The sequence below is a fragment of the Physeter macrocephalus genome, unplaced genomic scaffold (assembly GCF_002837175.3).
Source record: "Physeter macrocephalus isolate SW-GA unplaced genomic scaffold, ASM283717v5 random_1682, whole genome shotgun sequence".
In the NCBI taxonomy this organism is placed as follows: domain Eukaryota; kingdom Metazoa; phylum Chordata; class Mammalia; order Artiodactyla; family Physeteridae; genus Physeter; species Physeter macrocephalus.
The window spans coordinates 236-18,403 of NW_021146246.1; the positions used below are offsets into that span (position 1 = coordinate 236).

At 43.7% G+C, this 18,168-nt stretch overlaps 1 protein-coding gene across 3 annotated transcripts; it reads right to left on the reverse strand.

Moving 5' to 3' along the window:
- Positions 1-4,683: 4,683 nt before the first annotated feature.
- Positions 4,684-10,539, reverse strand: MAT2A (methionine adenosyltransferase 2A). Of its 3 annotated transcripts, none has more exons than XM_028486454.2 (10): positions 10,324-10,414; positions 9,340-9,423; positions 8,006-8,083; positions 7,788-7,910; positions 7,384-7,496; positions 7,153-7,296; positions 6,755-6,973; positions 6,354-6,536; positions 6,069-6,202; positions 4,684-5,397 (listed from the first exon to the last, which is right to left on the reverse strand). In XM_028486454.2, the coding sequence occupies exons 2-10, from the start codon at positions 9,347-9,349 to the stop codon at positions 5,295-5,297; spliced, it is 1,107 nt and encodes a 368-aa protein (XP_028342255.1). In that variant the 5' UTR covers positions 9,350-9,423; positions 10,324-10,414; the 3' UTR covers positions 4,684-5,294. The 3 variants fall into 3 exon arrangements, with proteins under 3 accessions (XP_028342255.1, XP_028342254.1, XP_007120739.1); XM_028486453.2 differs by having other exon boundaries at positions 9,340-9,565; positions 10,324-10,399; XM_007120677.3 differs by lacking the exon at positions 9,340-9,423 and having other exon boundaries at positions 10,324-10,539.
- Between the last annotated feature and the right edge of the window lie 7,629 nt (positions 10,540-18,168).

Here is an 18,168-nt window from a genome sequence, read left to right on the forward strand (position 1 = left end):
CCTGGAGCAGCTGGCCCAAGAGGTGACTTATGCGAACTTGCGACCCTTTGAGCCAGTTGGAGAGCGGAGTCCTTCAAACACAGATTCTTCAAATCCTAATCCTTCTGAGCCAAATGCTGACGCTGTCCACTCAGAGTTCTGAGGGAGGCCAGATGTTGGGTACAGATGTAGGAGCAGCCAGTCACAAGACCATTACCTATGCAGCGGACATCTGAAAAAATTACTTCAGATTTTTTTTTTTACATTTTTCTTCCTTATCCATAGCTCTGATAAATTCAGAGATGATAGATTAGAGGAACCAAGGAAGTAAAGCGAGGGTAAGATTTATCAATCCAAGGTTGAGGGGCTTGGGGAGTTAAAAAACAACGTGAAAATGTCTTTCTAGGATGAAAGGGTAAGGATCAGGGTTAAGGTGACTGGCTCCTTGGTGAAAGAGATTTAATGTTCCATGATGAAAATAATAGCTGGCTGTTCTCAAGTGCTTGCCATATGCTAGGCACTGTGTGAAGCACTGTGCCAGCATTGTTACATTTAGTCCTTAACGGCCATAAGCCCTATTTTATGGTTGGGGAAACTGAGGCTGAGAGGTAATATAATTTGCTCATAAGACATATACCTAATAAGGGAGGGACTGATGGTTTGAACCTCAAGTCTGTTGGACTTAAGGTCCTGCGCCCTGCTGCTTGTAATTTTCGGAATCCTTGACAATTATTCTGAAATAACGTAGCTTAAAACTTGTCCAATTATAAAGTATGATTAGGATGGTGATCAGGTTTTAAATGCAGAGAATAATTTTCTCTTCACTGCAATTTTGGTTCCTTCTTTGTTCCTATTATTTATACAGCCAGTACGTTTTTCAGGAGCAGTCATGAGCATAGTTAGAATAGCACAGAGTTAAACTAATAATGAAATTTCGGTGATTAGTAGTGGTATTTATCTACAAATAAGCTTAGTATTTAGCATTATTCTAGCCTTTAATGAGCAGGAGGTGATGTAAAGTAAGATTAAACCAAACAGTGGTGAGGGATTAGGGAATGTTTACAGTCACTCTGTAGACTTTGGATGTAGAAAGTTTGGATGTGATTTAGGAGGATCCTCAATTCTGTGAAAATTCAAAGGCCTGGCTCTGGCCTAGGAAGTTAAAGTGCATAGAGTAATTAAAAAGAAAAAAGACAAGCTAAAAAACAGGCCCTGCTTGGGAGCTCATGGTCTTCCAGGCAGAGACCGTCGGTAGACTGGCAGTCCCAGTGACTTTGATAAAGGATCGCATCTGTTTTGAGGCTTCTCTTCTCTTCCCATGCTCCACTCCACCCAGTCTCAGGGTTCTTTCCTAGGCAGCTGCCTTTTCACTGTACACACTTGGGATGATTATATCTACTCCATGGTCTCCAGTGCTGCTGCTGCTTAGGTGTCTTTCCTGTGCCCTAGACCTGTATATCTAACTAGCTCCAGCTGGATATCCCACAGAGCTTTCAACCTCTGTCATGAACAGAACTTGCATTCATCCCCAACTCAGACTTGCATCTCCTTTATTAGTGAGTGGCAACTGTTTTTTGGGTTTTTTTAACCAAGCCATCTGTGAGTCATCAGCCTTTGACTCTTCCCTTTTCCTCACGTTTCTTAAGATTTCAAGTCCCATTAATTCTACCTCTTAACTTCTTGGACCTATTGAACTCATCTCTACCACCTCTGTTCTTTCAGCCTTTATACTGGAATCCAGTTAGGGATAGACCAGAGCAGGGCTGCCATGTAGTTGTGCAGGTTGGGCCTGAATAAGGGCACGCAGCTGAGGCCAAGTGGGGCCTGGCAGTAAGTCCCTCTGATTCATACAAGGCATTTTGTGGGTCAGTGATGGCTGTGCCACAGGGCATCTTGCACCAATGCGGGGGAAACACTGGTTTTCAGTCCTTTTGCAGATCTCAGCGACACGATACACCTTGGCACCATGTCCTTCCCCGCAACCGCTGCCCACACCCTCCTTTTTACTTGGTTAAAGGGGAAAAAAAAAAAGCTCTTCTCCACTTCAGAAGGAAACTCCTCCTGCGAAAAGTATCTTTCTTAATACAGGCAAGGATGCTGTTTTCCTCCAACCTGTCTCATTTTCCAAATGAAAATGTTGGGGTGGGATGAAGAAAGGTGCTAGTCTAATACTGGTTAAGAAACGCTGGGCTTCCCTGGTGGCGCAGTGGTTGAGAGTCCGCCTGCCGATTCAGGGGACACGGGTTCGTGCCCCGGTCCGGGAAGATCCCACATGCCGCGGAGCGGCTGGACCCGTGAGCCATGGCCGCTGAGCCTGCGCGTCCGGAGCCTGCGCTCCGCAACGGGAGAGGCCACAACAGTGAGAGGCCCGCGTACCGCAAAAAAAAAAAAAAAAAAAAAACTGTTCACTGGTGAAAATCTGGGTTATTCAGGTTTCAGTATTCAGGCCCTGGTAATTAGTGTCCTTCTCGCCAGAAGGCTTTGCATCCTACCCCGTCCCTGACCACTGTCATCCCCCTTGAAACTGTAGACTAGTATGATTTTCAACTTAAACATGAAATAAGACATTTCCTCCCATTAACACTTTATGCTTTTGATTCTCAGCTGTAATCACCTTCAACCCCTTGCTGTTTCATACCTTTGCTTCTATTCTCCTCCCTCAGCTGGTTAATCCCACCTCCACCCCGGGGCTAGGCAGAGGACAAGCCACCTTGAAGGTCACTCTCTTTAGTCGGCAAGCTCCTTGAGAGCAGGGGTCATCCTAGTAAATAAATATTGAACCGAACCTCAAAGCAGTTCTCTCTGGTGTTACTTCGCCAGCCTACAGGCACATACCCTCATCCCCCCATTTGGTCAAGATGGTTAACTTACGTTTAGATAGCAATGCAGTGGCATCTAAAGGCTTCTTGAAACTTTTTCTGGAGTTTTTCAATGTCATGCAAAGTTGAACTTCTCAAGTTTCTGAGCAGGTCGGAAGATTTAACCTTGCCTTCCCTCCCAAATATGTTTCTAAACTTCTAAGCCTCCAGGCAACCAGGTATAAGCATTCCTTGGGCCTCACGTCTGCAACAGCAGAGCACAGTGAAGTGTTTGAACCACTTGATCTCATGTGCTGGTATGAACATGTGCCAAGTGGCTGCTAGGCTCAAGGAAGGATGGTCCAAACTCTGGCTGATGAACCTTCTACAATTTTAGAATAAGCCTTTGGGAACTTGTTTAAATTTCATTTCGGCTCATTCATTGTATAAGATATATTGGAAACTAGTCCCTCTCACCACTGTTCAAAAACCCTTTTCAAACTGTAGTATGTACTGAACTTGTAACTTGCAGCCTTTAACACCTGTTTATACAAACGGGAAACAAGGCATTAAATAAACTGTTTCTACATTTTCAAAAAGATGAAAATTGGTTTAAATTTTCGAGAGTGAACATTATCACTCCTTCCACATTACACTCACATTAATGTTTTTTATGCCCTTCACCTCAGATAATTTAAAACACTGCTGATGGTATAGAACTGGCTGCTGTAATGAGGAGCTGTGAATTTTGACCAGTGCATTGGCCAAAAAAGGCAGTGCTGGACAAACAGATCAAACCTTGAACTTTCTGAGTGCAAGGGATATGATTTACAAACCGTTTAAATGCCTGCAGTCAGGATTGAAGTGATTTCCCTAAACCATGGGTGGGATTACAATTACTCAGGGTTAAAAAGTATGTTCAATTCATATTCATACCAAAACACTTTAAAAGAATAATGGACACAGGTTAAGGTAGAACCTAGCATTTTATTTAGATCTTCATTAAACTGTTGGAATTGAGAACCAGACATACGTAATAAACCTCCAAAAATAGATGCTGAAAGGCACTTTCTGCTTAGGGCAAGCAGTCATGGAATAAGCATGTAAACAAGCTGGCTTCTCTGTACCACACCAGCCAAGTCAGCTTTCTCCATGGCCAGCTGCACCAGCTCTGCCCTCCCTTCTGTTAACACCAGCCAGAACCCCTGTAGGTCTAACCCAAGGTTTTTCTGTAGGACACCTTGGCCTACCTGGGAATGCTGGAAACATGTTAAAGGAATCATGGTGTTGAGGAAAAAAAAAAAAAAAAAAAAAAAAAAAAAAAAAAAAAAAAACTTTTAAAAGCTGCCATCTGAGGTGATGGCTTCTCTGTACTTACGCCATACCCCAGAATACAATAAATAAGCAATTAGAAAATGTTCAAGTATGAAGGGATTTCCTCCTCCCCGCCAAAAGCACTGCTCTCTGAAGGAAGCTGGTTTCTCTGTAGCTACACCAGCTGTTCAGAAAGCTCATTGGACCTGGTTTTGAAAACAAAACAAAGTTAAAACCCTGGGAGGAGTTATTGTGCAGTGTGGAGTGCTCAGTCTTTCTTATAAAGAAAAAAAAAAGTTATCTGGTACCAAAGTGTGCAACCTACAGACCCTCAGGTACAGCCCTGTGACTTCTTTGTATGACATCACAAGGGTGCCAAGTGCCTGTTTTTCTAGAGCTAGGAGTTGGTGGTTTGGCTAGTGCTGAAACCATGCATAGGATTGATTTACTAAATAAAAACCTTATTACGTACGTCCTCCAAAAGACAGCTGAAAAGTGGAGAGATTTTGATTTGGTGCTGTTTAAGAGATGGCAATTAAGAGCATAAGCACCAGGGAGATGGTTTAATGGTAACTGCCTTTTTTTTTTTTCCTTTCTCATGTCAGGCTAGAGCTCCAACTGGAACTTGCGTTACATGCAAGAATGATTGGATAGAGAACACTCCCTGACAAAGAGCTACATAATTAGAAATGGATCAAGTTAAAGGGAGGATAAGGGAAGGCTTCACATTCATAATAGAGCTCAAGACATTACAAATTCATGCTGATAGGGCTGTGGCATTGCCAGACAGAGGCTATAATGGAACTACAAGTACTTTACGTGCACATTACAAGGACATTTTCAGCATTTGGTGGGAAAGTCAATGCAATTAGGATTTTAGAAGGTTGGGTGATAGGGCACAAAGGTTCAATTTCAAAGCATTGTTTACTACAGTGCTGTTGGTTTGTTTCTAGGCAGTTACATGGATCACCTATGCTCACTAAATTCATTATAATGGTGAACAAAACACCTAGGGACAGAATAGCAAGCCCAACTTACAGTCCCCCACACAAGCTAAAATTCATGTCATTGACTAGAGTGACTGCAACTGATCAGGAGCTGAAAGAGGACAGGAAAATTTAGGAAGAAGGGCCCTTTCCCTCAGAGCTTGAAGGCTTCTCTGTAGCCTACGCCAACAAGTCTGGGGAAAAAAGGCTAACACTTTCAATATTTAAGCTTTTTGGGCACTTCCCATGGGAAGCTGTCCCTACCAAAGTGGCCATAGGCTGCAGTCCTCTGATAAATTGGCTTCTTCAGATCCAGATCCCTGGAATATACAAGTCCGTAACTTAATATGTAGCATTCAATTAAAATAAAGCAAAACAATCAGCAAGACTCATTTTCAAGACTTCTGGCAAATGAGTTCAGTTCTCTGGGGTATGCTAGGAAAGAAGTTTGTGGCAAAAGTGTTTGTTACTTCCCTGGTGTCCAAACTCCTTGCACAGTCCTTATTAGTAACTATAGTTCTTGTTTTTCCGTCCCTGGCTCAACAAATATGAAAACTTGTCATTATTCTGAGACATTTCAAGTGTCAAAAGCTCATCTAAAATCATGGAATACTTACCGAGGTCCCATGCCCACACCCTACCATGGTTATTTTCTTTGTAACAGCCATGCCCATTCATCTGTACTAAAATTTCTTTTAAGTAAACATCCCTTAGGTAACAGGAGCACAAAGCCTATATCAAATGTGGAGGACTTTCTAGGGTGGTTAGTCTAAGCCATGCAGCACTGTAATTTTAGAGTTTTCCTAATAACTTAAGCCTTTACTGACAGCAATTTAAAAATGACATCAACACATTCTAGGAATTACCATGTTTCCCCACTCCAGTCTTCCTTCACACCTTCACTTTCTCAGATTTGAATATATCAAGTATATATACATACACACCCACACCCTCAATGTTTTTCACTAGCAATAGTCTTTACCATCTTTACCTGACAATGACCCCAGGGCGGAGGTCAAAATTCTTCTTCACAATCTCTAATAGCTCTCTCTCACTCTTCTGAGAGGTGCCATAATGGAAAATGGAGATAGACAATGGATGAGATACTCCAATAGCATAAGAGACCTAAAAGAATTTAAATGTCGCAAGAGTCAGTGATCAAAAGACCCACATACTTGTGTAATACACTGGTATCAAAAAAAGACAAGTAGATAACTGCTAAACGCCCTCCCGCTTACATGCCTTTTAGTCAACCCAGTTATATAGAAGTATATACCTGAACAAGAACCCTTCTGCACAGACCTCCTTTAACAAGGGACTTTGCCACCCAACGAGCAGCATAAGCAGCTGAACGGTCCACCTTGGTATAATCCTTTCCTGAAAAGGCACCTCCTCCATGAGCTCCCCAACCACCGTAAGTGTCCACAATGATTTTCCGGCCAGTCAAACCAGCATCACCCTGAAATTATAGGATTTAAGTTACTTTATAAAAGCCTAATCCTTTCCAGTGGTTCTAGATCAGGCTTGTTAAATGGTTATTCAGTATCACTTGGCAAATATCCTCAGAAGAGGTACACGTAGGCTTCAAAATACCTAGGAAAAAGGTGGAAGTAGCCAAATTTTTGCAAGTAACAGAAGATCCAAACAAGTAACTGAATTGACATTGTAAGACCTTACCTGAGGCCCACCAATAACAAATCTGCCACTTGGCTGTAGATGATAGATTGTATCCTCATCAAGATACTTTGCAGGTACGACGGCTTTGATGACTTTCTCCTTTAGGGCATCCCTCATCTCATCAAGACAAACTTCTTCATCATGCTGAACAGATATAACAATCGTGTGGACCCTGATGGGAAGCACAGCACCTCGGTCCTGCATATACTGCACAGTCACCTTGAAAGCGAAACAGATCATCAGAACATCAGTCTATTAAACAATAGCTTTGTTCCTGATTCTCTACCCTACATTACAATACAGAGAACAAACCATATTCTTCTCTTAGCTTTAATCAAAACACCTTACTGAAGTCCTGTGCCAAGGTAATGTGTGTAGTTTTGATACTCGTCACTTACTTGAGTTTTAGAATCTGGGCGTAACCAAGGCAAAGTGCCATTCCGGCGTAGTTCAGCCAGTTTGGCATTGAGCTTGTGTGCTAAGACAATGGTTAAAGGCATACATTCCTCTGTTTCATCAGTGGCATAACCAAACATCAAACCCTAAAAAAGGAAAAGTTACCAATGCAATCAATCCAAGCTTTAGAATTTAATGTTAGAAGAGATGCAAATAGATGTCTACCAAAATACCTGGTCTCCTGCACCAATGTCTTCCTCATTCCGATCAAGATGAACACCTTGAGCAATATCTGGTGACTGTTGCTCCAAGGCCACTAGCACGTTACAAGTCTTGTAGTCAAACCCTATAAACAAAACGATGTTTTTTTTGGTTTGTTTTTAAAGGGCCATAGCAATACTTTGTATTTACGACAAAGTAAATCTGTCATTTTAAAATTATCGAATTCTAAATGCTGCTAGAGAAATCAAATATACCTAAAACTTAATACTTTTAAAGAATAGGGCCGGAACAAAAAGACTAAAAATATACAAGTGGAATTAAATATTCCCAGGAACACTCTAGAAGATATAGCGAGAGAGGACTGAAAAAAATACCTGGAAAAATGAGGTTAGAAAGCCCACTCATTAAAACACACCTTTGGAAGAATCATCATATCCAATGTGTTTAATGGTTTCACGAACCACTTTCTGGTAGTCAACAGCAGCTCTGGATGTAATTTCCCCAGCAAGAAGGATCATTCCAGTTTTAGCAACAGTTTCTAGTAAAAGAGAGGTTCACACTCAAACATCACTTTTATGAAGTAATTTTCATGCTACCTTTTCATCAGGTGATAGCGCAGTGTTCTGAACCTACCACAAGCCACTTTGGCATCAGGGTCCTGCTGAAGGTGGGCATCGAGAACAGCATCACTAATCTGGTCACAAATCTTATCTGGGGAAAAAAAAATTCCTGGCTTAATTTCTTTAATTCACTGATAATGTCATGTATGTCATGCCCCCTTCCCCTATAACTACAGCTGGGAAGATCTTTGTGTTTTCTTTTAAAAAAACTGTGGCGGGACTTCCCTGGCAGTCCAGTGGTTAGGACTTCGTGCTTCCACTGCAGGGGGCATGGGTTCAATCCTTGGTCAGGGAACTAAGATCTTGAAGGCCGCTTGGCAGGGCACCCTCCCCCCACCAAAATTGTGGCAAAACCTATATAGCATAAAATTTACCAATTTAACCATTTTCAAGTGTACATTTTCAGCGACATTCCAAGTATGGAGATCTTAACGGCTATATTGCTTTTGCAGAAACCATTTCCCTGAAGAATAAATGCTGGATATAGTGCTACATGTTTCCTAACTTGACACCTTGGTCTTCATATAGCTGTACCACAGATCACCAATTCAGATAAGCCAGCAGAACACCCCGCATGTTTAATACATTTACGCTCATTGCAGTATATGCACTTTACACCTTTACAAGGACTTCAGTCCCATCTTTAAAGTATTTCAGACATTTTGAAAAATTAAGTTCCCAGGCAAAAACAATTTCTATTGTTAAACAGGATAGCCACATAATGGAGATTGATTAAATGGAAGTAAGTAGAAAGTGTTTTATCTTCCATCCAAAAGCAAAAGCAAGGAACATTTACCTTCACAGCATTAATTTTCAAAGACAATGGTACTTACATTTTATCCCCCGAATTTAAATTTTTCACTATAAATCTAACCAACCAGAAAGGTGAACCGTTTATCAATTTCTCCCTGATTCTAAGGAACGCCAATTAGGGCAGTGAGAAATAATGTCAGAGTTAAATGATGAAAGCAACGACACTTCATGAACAAAGGGAATAAAACGGCAACCGTTTGATTTTGTGTTAAGAGTAGTCCAGGAACAAGAGCCGAATAGACTGGAAAATCCCCAAATGTATTCTGAATCCTTGCTGATCTTCCCCTCACTTTACTGCCCTCCATTAAAAATCAGGAGAACAGAAAAAAAGCCCGAATATCACTTTACTAAATTTTCTATAACCATCCAAAAAAAACTTAAGCAAAATGTGTACCGCAGTCCAGTCAGAGGCCCAGGACAATCTAAACATTTACTAATGCCTGCGACTTTAAGTTAATAAAAGGCGGTTCAAATACACAGTGCAGTTCTCAGCGCTGGGGGATAACAAACAAAACCACCCACACCACACCTGACCTTCACTCATCAGGATCTCGGGGTTTGTCCTCTCCTCTACCACTAGGTTGCTCGTGGGATTTCATCATAGGCACAGTAAGCTTGCTAGAGAGAAATGGATCCTTAAGCCAACAGACGAGGCATCTGTCACTGTGGTCATCCCAAGAAAGGGCTGGACCCGTCTAGTAGAATAACGATCTTCACTAGGTGAGGTTTTCAGGCTGGGATCGAAAGTTCCTTGAAATAGCTTCATTCGTTCACGTGTAAATTGATCGCCATAATGGCGGACCGGTGGACAAAGCCCGGAGGAGGATATATGGAGTAAAAACCTTGCCTAACAGTCAACCCCAACGCAAGGGCGCCATACACTTAATTCATGCTTCCTATCCTTTTCACGCACGATCCAAATAAGGAATGCCACCTCCGACAAGCACTATATTTAGTTGGAAGCTGTCACCTTGACGCGAGGCCATATACCGGCTAAGGGCATGTCGTATTCTTCAGGGTAGCCAAAGAATTAACGGCAAGCGCGGACGCCCGGTGGCCCGGGCCACGCTCTACAAACCAGCCGGCTCCCTCGCCCAGAAGCCACATGCGGCAAACACGTGGTTGAGGCTGCAATGCGGGGCGCGCGCTCTCGCGGGCCGGACGCGAGCACGCGAGGCGGGCCGCCCACTCGAGGTGGCTCGGGCCGCAGGGCGGGGAGAAGGAAATAGTGCCCTCCCCGGCTAGAACACGAGCGGCCACGGCCCCCGCCCTTCTCGTTTTCTGGAATCTTCCGCATGCCGGGGCGCGCGGCCGGATGGGAGGGGAGGAGAGAGGAAGGGGGGGCGGCGGCCACGCGCTCGGCAGCGGCGGCGCCACGAGGAAGGCGCGCGGCCGCCGCTCTTTCCACCAGCAGCCGGGAGAGGGCCACCGGCTTGGGCACCGCGGCCGACGGATCCTGCCGGCCAGTCCCGACCCCGCGCCCCGCCCCTCGCTTCGCTTCAGGCCCCGTCACCTCACCTGGGTGGCCTTCCCCCACAGACTCGGAGGTGAAGAGGAACGTGCCCTCCTCGATGAACGCGTCGTGGAAGCCGTTGAGCTGCCCGTTCATGGTGGTGGCGGTGAGTGAAAGTGGCGCTGAGAAGAAAAAGCGGCGAGCCTACAAGTGCGAAACGCGCGAGCAAAAGACCGCGTTCTTATCAGCTCGAGCGGGCGGCGCGGAGCAAACGAGGCGGCGGGCAGCGCGGCCTACTATTTATACACGGCGCCCGCGCGCGCCCGGCCCGGGCCCCGCCCCTCGGCGCCGCGCGCCAATGCGCCACTCGCGCGGGGACCGGGGAGGGGAAGGGGCGGTGCATCGAGGGGAGCTCGACCGAACCACTCTGCCAGGCAGGGGGAAGGGAGCGGAGGTAACGCGCCCCTCTCGCGAATATTCGCCATCTTAAGCACTAATAAGGGGTGAGGGGAAAGGCAATATACTGGGTCGTCGTATGCTTCCGTGTTCGACGTGGGAGGAAGAGAGACAAGGGCTTTATGGGCCTGCTCCCCTGTGCTGTGACAATGGCACCTCCCTTTCCGACCGTTGGCCGGGCTACCTGGCCGCTAGGTCGCGTCACCCAGCGGGGGCCGCGGGAATCGTCGGGGGTTTTGTCCTCTGGCTCTCCCCGAGGGTCTTTCCGGCTGCCCTGCCTGGGGATGCCCGGGTGACAGGGAGCCAGTGGCCCACAGCCACGTGAAAGTGGCCATCTTGGCTGGTCAGCGTACGATCCTTCGCACGGCCTTGTGCATCCTCGCCCTGAGCGCAGCCGGCGGCTGGCTGTCCTACGGGGGGCCGTCTAGTTGCTGGCAATTTCTTGGTTTATGGTTCTGTGGTGAAAATGGCCGAAAAGCGGAATAAAGAGAGTTCTGTCATCGATTTCAACGATTGCCGTCCCCCTTCCGCCCCCAGCGCTACAGTTTCTGAGAGAGGCCCTTACTCTTTGTGGACCCTACGGTGGAGGCCACGCTCGGCCCCTTGGCTCCAGCCTTTTCTCCAAGAAAGGAGGCTGCTCACAAGGCTCACCTTGCACTTGCTGACTTTACTATCTTGGAGAAGGAAAAAAGTCGATGTTTAGAGTATGATTTCAGTCTTCTGTTCAAGAGACTGTTGAATATTGGGGTGGGGGGAGCCCCGTTTACGCCCTTGTATGTGATTCAGCAGATCTCTTGACAAGGTGATGGTCCGTTTCCTGAAGCTTTCACTTTAAAATGTCCACCTGCGTTTGTGTCAGTTTTGCCCATTTAAAGGAATTATAGGGAGAGAAGGGAAAAAAACAAAACAAAACTTGAGCTAACGAGGAGCCGGGAGTCGGGGACCGATTTCATTGCTCTCTGTCTGGAAGGAGCCCACAAGTGGCGGGTGGGCCGGTGTCACTTCCGTCCCGCACAGGGGCTTCGGACTTGGTTGCAGGGCCGGGGGGCCGGGGGCTGCTGCTGTCGCGGTGGCCCCGAGCGCATGAACTTCGGGTTTAATGATGTTATTAGGAGACCGCCTGCTCCTAGGATAGGATGCACGTTACCCTGGGGAGATGAATGAGACCCCTCGCAGCAGCCTCCAGCTGCTTACCGCTCAGAGAATTAGGTAAATTCGGAAGAACAATCCTCTCCGCGGCTTGCGGGAGGAAAGGTGGGTTTGCTGACTGGGAAACAATGGAAGCACTTGGGCTGTGCTTGGGGCTTTGACAAAGAACGTTAAAAAAGGGCCCATCTCTAGACTTTATGACCACATCCATGGTCCTTCAAAGCAGGGAACAAGAAAAGGCTAAAACACAAAAGAGACAATATAGATTTTTATATTTGTTTTTCAAACTAACTTAATGGAAAAATAACTGTAAGACGTTCATCATTTCTTGTTTGTTTTAGAGTAGTTCACTTTTTTTTTTAAGCAGAATGCCAATTTGTTAACTTACAATGTGTAATAAAATTCCCAACTGAAACAAATTGCATGTGTAGGCTGCTCAGTGCGTTATCTTCCAGCAGAAAAATCTAGGGGAAGCTAGAATATAAAGTTATTTGATTAATATGGAGTCAGAACAAGGAGATTAAATTCAATGATTAGGTCATTAAACCCTGATACCCCTATGCAAACAACTCCACAGTGGGGTTGTTCCTGCCAAGGAGATTAGAATCAGCTGTTCATACTTGCTTACCTACTCATTCTTGTTCTTAGCATATGTAATTTAATGGTTAAGGGTAGGGGTTTTGGAGTCAAGCCTCTACCACTTATTAACAGTGTTGAGCAAACAAGTAACCCTCTCTACACCTCAGGGTCCTCAGTCTGTAAAATTGGGGTAATAATCATACTCTCATAGGATTGCATCAAGAATTAAACAAAATCATGCAAGCAAAGTCTTTAGCACAGTATCTAGCACACTATAGTTAGCTGTAAAAAATAACCCTTCAGTGACTTCCAATTGCTGTTAGAATAAAGATCAAAATCCCTACATACCCTTAAAGGCCTCAGTGTGATTTGGCTGCTACTTCTTTAACCTCATCTTGTGCCACTTTCTCCTTTTTGTCTTCTACTTTGCATTCTTTTAACTATTAACAGTTAAATTTCTTAATTGATTATGCTCAAAACAAAGCACATTTTCATTGATTTATATTTTTCACATTGTCCCTTCCTCCCACAATTATTTACAAGCATTTCTGTCAAGCAGACCCAGTATTGGTGCCATGACAGTCTTGGTCTCTGCCCACCCATAGCTCTAAATGAGGGGAGATGCCTGGCTAATTCCTCCCCATCCTTCCCACCCAGCTCAGCTGCCACTTCCTGGATGCAGCCTTCAGCTGCCTCTTTCTGGATGAAATCTTCACCTACACAGATTTCTCACAGGGTCCTGTGTTTTCCTACATGGCACTCAGTGCTCTTTGAAATACAGATTTGGTGATTATTTGATGAATGTCTCAACTCCCAATTAGATTTGTAAGCTCCATGACAATAAGAAGGTGGTCCGTTTTGCTCAGGCTTTGTTACTGAGAGCCTGACACACAGAAGGTGCTTAAGAATGTTTGTTGGAGCAGAGGGAGAGAGAAGAGAGGGAGAAAGGGAAAGAGACACAAGGAAAGGATGAGTAAATATAAGGGATGGCACAAAGAAGTGGAGAAGTGAGAAACCCTGGGGATCATGTAAAATCAATGAAAAGAGCCACCGCTTTGTTTTAGTCACCAGCGTTATAATTTATAACCCTGAGAGCTCGTTACTAACAGGGAAGCTCATCGTCATCCTGTTCTGAGAGGAGTGAGATATCTGATTCCATACATTAGTGCCCTAAGGCTGAAATAAACTAGGAGGAGTTATTGGTTTATTTCATATTTAACATGAATGAGATTTGTTGAATGTGAAATGTTGCAAAACACATAGAAAAAATCGAATCACCTAAAGCCTCCAGATCTCAACCCAAAGAACGTTAATGTGGCAGTAGTTCCATGAAAGAGGCGAGGTTGGTATTGGATAAACTGGTGTGTGGGACTCAGCAAATATGATGACTCCAGGTCTTATCTGTCTGCCAGTCAAGGAGAGAGTACCGGTAAGTAAGAGAAAGCTTTTGCAGTGCAAGAAGCTGTTGATTTGGCAGGAAAACAGAGGGAGATGACACTAGGTATATCAAAAAGCAACAGTGAAAGTGTGGAGATGTTGAGAAGAGAGCTCCTAAGCTTTCCAGACTACCTTCTATGTGATGACAGGTCAAGAAGAAAGAAATCTAGGCCAGACGTCTCCAAAATTGTGCCAGTTCTTTAGGGTCAAAGCTCAGACATGGCCTCAGAAGCAAACTAGCTCTAGTGGGTTCTGAAACAAGTACTATGTGAATCCCCTCAGTGTTAGGCTTCTTGTAATCTGTTTTTGTCTCTCTGTTTTTCTCTCCTGATAATCAGATCTTTTAACAATCCCAGTAGGTAGAGAGGGATGGAAGAATGCATAGGGTACAATGAAGAAGACACTGAAGGAGACAATAATATAATGATGACGACATCTATAATTTATCGTGACAGGCACTTTTCTAATATCTATGCCTCACAACAATTCCAGAGAGGCATATATTATTTCTCTTCCTATTTTATACATGAAGAAACTAACATGTAATTCTCCCAGGTCACACACCAAATCAGTAGTGGACTTGAGCTTGGATCTGAGCTCTAAATTCATGTTCCTTGCTACAAGTCATAGGATAGATACTTCATACTCCCTGAGGTAATTAACCATAAAATTTGGTTTGTATCCTTCCATACCTTTTTCTATAAACATGCACGCGCGCACACACACACGCACACACACACACATTTACTTGAAACATGGATTTTTCTCTTAACAATTTTTATGGCCATTTCTCCAGGACACTATATAGAGATAGAAATCATTCTATTTTTTTTCTCTTTTAAAAAAATTCTGGTAAAATAAACGTAACATTTACCATTTTAAAGTATACAGTTCTGTGACATTAAGAACATTCACATTGTTCTGCAAAATCATTCTTTTTAATAACAGTAAAACATACTATATTGTGACTCCACCATACGATTCATTCAACTGTTCCCTTAATGGTTGATATTCAAGTTGTTTCTCATTTTTGCCGTACGTGCAATGCTGATGAAGGTAACATCTTTGTACCTATACTTTTGTGAAGCGGTGTTTTTATTTTTGTGGAAGAGATGTCTCAAAGTGGGAATGCTGAGACAAAGGATATGTACATTTTTACATTAGTAGTTACAGTCAGATTACTTTCCAAATGGCTGTCAAAACTTCACGTGAGAAGTATGAGAAGGGTAGGAGAATATCTAGAAGTCACAAAGGAAAAGACTGATAGACTTAACTACATAAAAATGAAAAATTACTGTGCAAGTAAAATCCAAAGACAAACAATAGAAGAAAACATTTGCAATCCATATGACAGACAAAGGCTTAGTACCAATTGATAGGAAAATGACAAACAGCCCATGAAAACTAGGAAAAAGAGTATAAGTGAGTAATTCACCCAGGAGGAAATGCAAACATACGAAAAGATACTTAAACTCATTGATAGGGAAATGAATTAATTCATTTGTATAGTGAGTTTGGGAAAAACAAGACGTGTGGAGGAGGGGAGGGTAGAAGGAGGAATCTAAACAACAGGAAGCTCCGTCTCTAGCTCCCTCATTAGTTTGGCCTTTAGTGGAGCTTTCGTTTTTCTGATGATTGATCCTTATGTGGCTTTTGATTGTTTGTTGTTTTGGGGCATTTAACTCAGAAAGAGTTAAAGACGTTTAGTAAAATTGCTCTAACAAAATCCCTTCCCTAACTATTTACTTATTTATCTAAACAAGGTTGCTCAGTGCTTATACCTATAAAAATGAAAAATAGATCAGTAATGAGCCCTGTCTCTTTCTAGCAATAAGTAATATTCTATCATGGATTTTAAACTAGTATACATACACACATGTGTGTTTATACGTTTTTCCTTTTTTGATTGATAATTATGAAAAATTAGAATATATTCATTTTGATCAGTCGTCTACTGATTATTAGTAAGTCAAGCCAAAGGAAATTTTGCTAACTCTTAGAGACTTATAATAAACATTTTCTGATATATATATTTCAATTTATATGACTATTTTGGTACAGAATAGGTGATAGGGTGATCAATAAAAGACTTTCAAGATAAAATATATTACACTAGTGTAAAATTCTGCTGAGGAAGTAGATTGGAGTTCACAGAGAAAAAGGAATAATACAAATTTTTGCACTATTAAAGAAGAATTTGTTCATGTACTTTGTTTTTTAAAAAATGAATTTATTTATTTTATTTATTTTTTTTGGCTGTGTTGGGTCTTCGTTGCTGCGCGCAGTCTTTCTCTCTAGTTGAGGCAAGCGGGGGCTACTCTTCGTTGCCGTGCGCGGGCTTCTCATTGCGGTGGCTTCCCTTGTTGCAGAGCATAAGCTCGAGGCATGCAGGCTTCAGTAATTGCAGCACGCGGGCTCAGTAGTTGTGGCTTGAGGGCTCTAGAGTGCAGGCTCAGTAGTTGTGGCGCACGGGCTTAGTTGCTCCAAGTCATGTGGGATCTTCCCGCGGACCAGAGCTCGAACCTGTGTCCCCTGCATTGGCAGGCGGATTCTTAACCACTGTGCCACCAGGGAAGCCCAGTTCATGTACTTTTTATTTTTATTTATTTATTGTTCATTGTGTCTATTTTTTATTTTTTTTTTGGCCACACCACACAGCTTGTGGGATCTTAGTTCCCTGACCAGGGATCGAACCCAGGCCACACCACACAGCTTGTGGGGTCTTAGTTCCCTGACCAGGGATCGAATTTCTCTAAGTTTATGTAAAAGTGATTGCAAACGCAGAAACTTCATGTGAGCCAAGTCCAGGTAGCATGTGAAATATCAATACTGTAATAACTCTCCAGTCCAAAATAGTGTGTAGATGCTATTAATCAGATATTTTGCAGGGTTTCTCCAACCTTGGTGGCAGTGACATTTTGTGCTGGACAATTTTTTGTTGTAGGGAACTATTCTGTGCACTATAGGACATGTAGCAGTATCCCTGGCCTCTACCCACTAGATGCCAGTAGCAACCCACCCCCACAAGTTATGACAACTGAAAATGGGCTCCCCAGTTGAGAACCACTAAGCTATTGGAAACATTGCAAGGTTATGGTTAACGCTGCAGTTCAAAAGTCAGGGTCCAAATTGTGCCCTGTCTGGAAGGCAGCCTTGCTTTCAGTCTCTGAGGATTAGGATGAACTTGTAAGTCCCTAAAAGTCTTCCCTGAGGAAGCCCACAGCCCTGCAGGGTGTAAGGCCCCTGTGTGTGGACTGCTATAGACCTGAGTCTCTGGGAATAGCCTGACAGGGAATAGTCCCACTTGGCTGGGCTTTTGGACCCTGGATGTGGGAGCAACACAGGCGAGGAGGGGTGGTGAAGCAGATTGGAGGCTGGCCACTGCCCTCACTTCCTAGAGGTGAAGCTATAGGCGGTATGGAGAGGGCCTCCCAACCTGAGATCCAAGAACACCAGCTGACCAGACATATCTCATCCTATTGAGCCTAAGCACCATCCAGGAACACAGGACTATGTGTCTGTGGCACTTCACCTTTACTCTAGGGGCAAGACAGTTTGGTGGATGCCACTATTTGCTCTCCTTGCAGGTGACCCTGGACCTGGACAGGAAGTGGCCCTTGCTGGACAAGTTCCTGCTCAGTTAAATTGCTCAAAACCTGCAAATTCCGTGCTTGTGGTCCAGAGCCACAGGGAAATGCCAGCTCCCTGCAGCGCAGTGGTTCATAACGCTTTTTGTAGGTCTGCAGAAAGCTGGGGATCTCTCCCTAGAAATATGCAGCACATATACTCACACACACATAATTGAACATGTAATTTCTGAAGCTCAACCATATACTACAAGTTAAGAATCCTTTATAGTATCTCGTGAATTTAAATTCACATTCCCTAGTAACCTGCAGTCCCACCTCTAGCAACCTATTCTCTTTTTTTTTTTGAGTTTTTGTTTGTTTTATTTTATTTTTTTAACATCTTTACTGGAGTATAATTGCTTTACAATGGTGTGTTAGTTTCTGCTTTATAACAAAGTGAATCAGCTATACATATACATATATCCCCATATCTCCTCCCTCTTGCGTCTCCCTCCCATCCTCCCTATCCCACCCCTCTAGGTGGTCACAAAGCACTGAGCTGATCTCCCTGTGCTATGCAGCTGCTTCCCATTAGCTATCTATTTTACATTTGGTAGTGTGTATATGCCCATGCCATTCTCTCACTTCGTCCCAGCTTACCCTTCCCCCTCCCTGTGTCTTCAAGTCCATTCTCTACATCTGCGTCTTTATTCCTGTCCT